Below are 3,126 nucleotides of genomic sequence, written 5' to 3'. Positions count from 1 at the left end.
TGCCCGTAAACGCACCCCTTCCTCAAGGGCCTGCAGAGCAGACCAGCTGGGGCACAGCTTCAGAACCCGTCCCCCATCTGCCACCCCCATCCACATGGATGGATGCCTTTGTCAGGCTGGCTGCCCCCGCCTCAGCCCGTGCCAGGCTGGCTGCCAGAAGCTGTCAGCAAGGCCAGGAACTGGCTCCCCTTCCACAACATCTGTCCCCTGTCCTGCCAAAAAGCAGCTCGGCGGCCGGCAGAAAAATTAATATTCCCCAGCGCTGCCAAGCGGGGAACCTCCAGCGCGTGGCCAGGCCGAGCCCTGCCGTGCCTGGAAGCACCAGCATCCCCCCGCCCCTGCGCCGGCTGGGGACTCATCTTGATTCCATCGGAGTGCAGAGCGTGTCCTCCAGGCAGGGGCTGTAGCCAAAACCAATTGGCTCTGCCCCGCCAGCGGCCAGCTCCAGGATGGTGTTCCCAGCTCCACGTCGTGCTCCAGAAGAACACGCCAGCTGTGCCTCGGCTTGCAGGGACATCACGATGCCATTGAGCTGCAGGGGGATGTTTCCTCTGTCCCAATCCGTGTCACCTTCACTGCACTGCCACCACTTCTCCAATGGGACGGGCAGCACGGAGCCGCTCCCTCCACAGCTCGTGGGGACCAGCGGAAGCAGCATCTCCTCGGCTGCGCTCTCTCCTCCGCGCCGCGGCCGCAGGGAAACGCTCCGGGGTTTTCTTCCAGTGCCACGAGACGCGTGCTGCTGCTGCTTGCTGGGCTCCTGGATCCTACTGTGCTCAGGGATGCATCTCTGCTGTCTCCTGGGCCAGGCAAGGCTCCTGTAGCCAAGAATGCTCAAAAAGGTCCTCCAAGCATGGCCTGTGTGTGGGGTCCATGGATAAACACCACCTGATGAGGTGCTGGCACTCTGCAGAGAGAAACCAGAAGGCTCCTGTCCATGCTCTCCCACATTCCACAGTGCCCAGGCAACACCAGCAGTGCTCAGAGCTGCACCCAAAAGCTTCCTATTGATCCTCTCTTGCGGAGGACACCAGCACAGAGGCACTGGTGCCACCTCCTCCAGCTAAGCCCAGGAGATCCACCTCCTCACCAGCTGCAAGAGCAGGATGCTTATGTGCCAGCTGCCCCTCCCAACCCCGTTCTTCCCCTCGTGCCTTGAAGGTGCATCCCCACCTTGAGACACCCAGGGTGGGAAGACAAGCTGGCCCCGGACGATGTCCTTGTTGGTGTGGAAAGGAAGGTGCCCGCAGACCAGCTCATAGAGTAGGATGCCCAGGGACCAGATAGTGGCTGGCTGGCCATGGTAGCAGCCAAAGAGGATCCACTCCGGTGGGCTGTACTCCGGCGTTCCTATGGGACACGGGCGCAGCTCATCAGGCCCATGCTGTTCCCTCCCGCCCTCCCTCCCTCCCTCCCAGCCAGCTCCCGTTCCACAACAGCCAGGCCCTGCCCTGCCAAAAAGCAACTTGGCTGCAGCTGGCTGAAGAAGGATTCCCCCTCCTTCCTTCCCGCCTCTTCCCCCTCTGCCAGCAAAGCGGGGAACTCAGCTGCCCGGCTGGGCCCCAGCTTTGGGCTCACCTGACATCCGGGTGTAGATCGTGTCCTGGAGGATCGCGCCGCAGCCGAAGTCGATGAGCTTGGCCTCGCCCGTGGCCAGGTCGACGAGGACGTTCTCGGCCTTGATGTCGCGGTGCAGGACGCCGCGGCTGCTGCAGTGCCGCACGGCCTCCAGCACCTGGCGGAACAGCCCCCGCGCCACGGGCTCCGTCAGGAAGCGCCGCTCATGCAGGAAGTACCAGAGGTCCTGACAGCACTGCGGACGCTCCATGACCAGCGCGAAGCCCTCGGGCACCTCGAACCAGTCCAGGAGCCGCACGACGCCGCGGAAGCCAGGCCGCGACACCATCCACAGCAGCGCCAGCTCCAGGGGCACAAGGGCGCCGTTGCGCTGCGGGGGGACCGCGATGCCGTCAGCGGGGCCGATGCTGCACCGCGCCTCGGGCAGCCCCTGCCCGGCCCCGCCGCGGCTCGCCATGGCCCGGCCCAGGGCGCTGCGCGGCCCCCGCTCACTCCACGCTCGCTGCCCTCGCAGCGTTCCGGCTGCCGCCCTGCCGGGCCCCCCCCTCAGCCCCGCCCGGCCCGCCCCGCCGGCTCCTCCCGCTGGCCCGGCTCACTCACCAGCCGCTCCCACTCCGAGATGCGCTCCCGGGACACTCGCTTGATGGCCACCTGCGAGCCAAGGCGAGCGGCGGGCTGAGCTCGTCGCCCGCCGCCCGCCGCCCGCCGCCGCCCTCCGAGCCGGCCCCGTCTCTTACCGGGGCGCCGTCGGCGAGCCGGGTCCCAGAGTAAACGCTGCCGCAGCCGCCGCTGCCCAGCAGCGGGCCCTGCCGGTAGAGCTGCTCCAGGGGAGGCTTCTCCGCCCGTGCGGGCGGCACCGCGCTCCCTCTCTTCTGCCCGGGGCACCCGCCCGCCCGGCGCGCTGCTGCTTGCCGAGCCGCCCCGGGCTGCGGCGGCTCGGGGCCGGCGGCCGAGCTGGCGAGCGGCGGAGCTCGGAGCGGGGAAGCTGCCGGCCACGCTCTCGGCCACGGGGCGGGAGCCGGGCGGCAGCGGAGCGGCTGCGGGCGGAACCGCGGCAGGGGCTTCGTTCGGGGCCGGGGCCTCGGCCGGGGCTGGGCCAGAGCCCGCGCCAGGCCGAGCCAAAAGACCGCGATGCTCCGCCAGCACCAGAGCAAGCGGCTCTTCCAGCGGCGCCACAGCCGGTACGGAGAGAGCCCGGCCGAGGCGGAACCACGGCGGGCCGGGCAGGGGCGGGCACGGGGCGGCCCCGCCAAGGGGCGCCTTGCGGGACGCGGCATCAGCCGGGCTGGGAGAGGCGGAACACGGACGGCACGGCCCGGCACGGCACGGGACGGGAATACAGGGAGTGGGAGGGAGAAGGGGATGCGGAGCGAGGGAAAAGTCGAGCGGAAAACCGATCGAGAGAAGCGCTGCTGCTGCTGCTGCTGCTGCTGCTGCTGCGGAGCCGCCGGAGCTCGCGGCCGTTCCTCCGTTGCCCCGCGAACCCAACGGAGGAGCCGCCGCGCGCCCCAAGGAACGAAAGAGAGAAACAAACAAATCACACCCCAA

General features: G+C 68.8%; 1 protein-coding gene across 1 annotated transcript; it reads right to left on the bottom strand.

Moving 5' to 3' along the window:
* Positions 1-355: 355 nt before the first annotated feature.
* LOC139603690 (serine/threonine-protein kinase pim-1-like) lies at positions 356-2,855 on the bottom strand. The gene is given in 6 exon segments (XM_071454579.1): positions 356-781; positions 783-907; positions 1,174-1,350; positions 1,579-1,948; positions 2,179-2,229; positions 2,316-2,855. Coding segments are annotated over 6 exon segments (1,689 nt in total).
* Between the last annotated feature and the right edge of the window lie 271 nt (positions 2,856-3,126).

The sequence above is a fragment of the Agelaius tricolor genome, unplaced genomic scaffold (assembly GCF_023055355.1).
Source record: "Agelaius tricolor isolate 1412-34295 unplaced genomic scaffold, bAgeTri1.0.p SCAF_40, whole genome shotgun sequence".
NCBI classification, from domain to species: Eukaryota; Metazoa; Chordata; class Aves; order Passeriformes; family Icteridae; genus Agelaius; species Agelaius tricolor.
The sequence above is the reverse complement of the archived record's forward strand: the minus strand, read 5'-3'. Positions and strand labels throughout refer to the sequence as shown.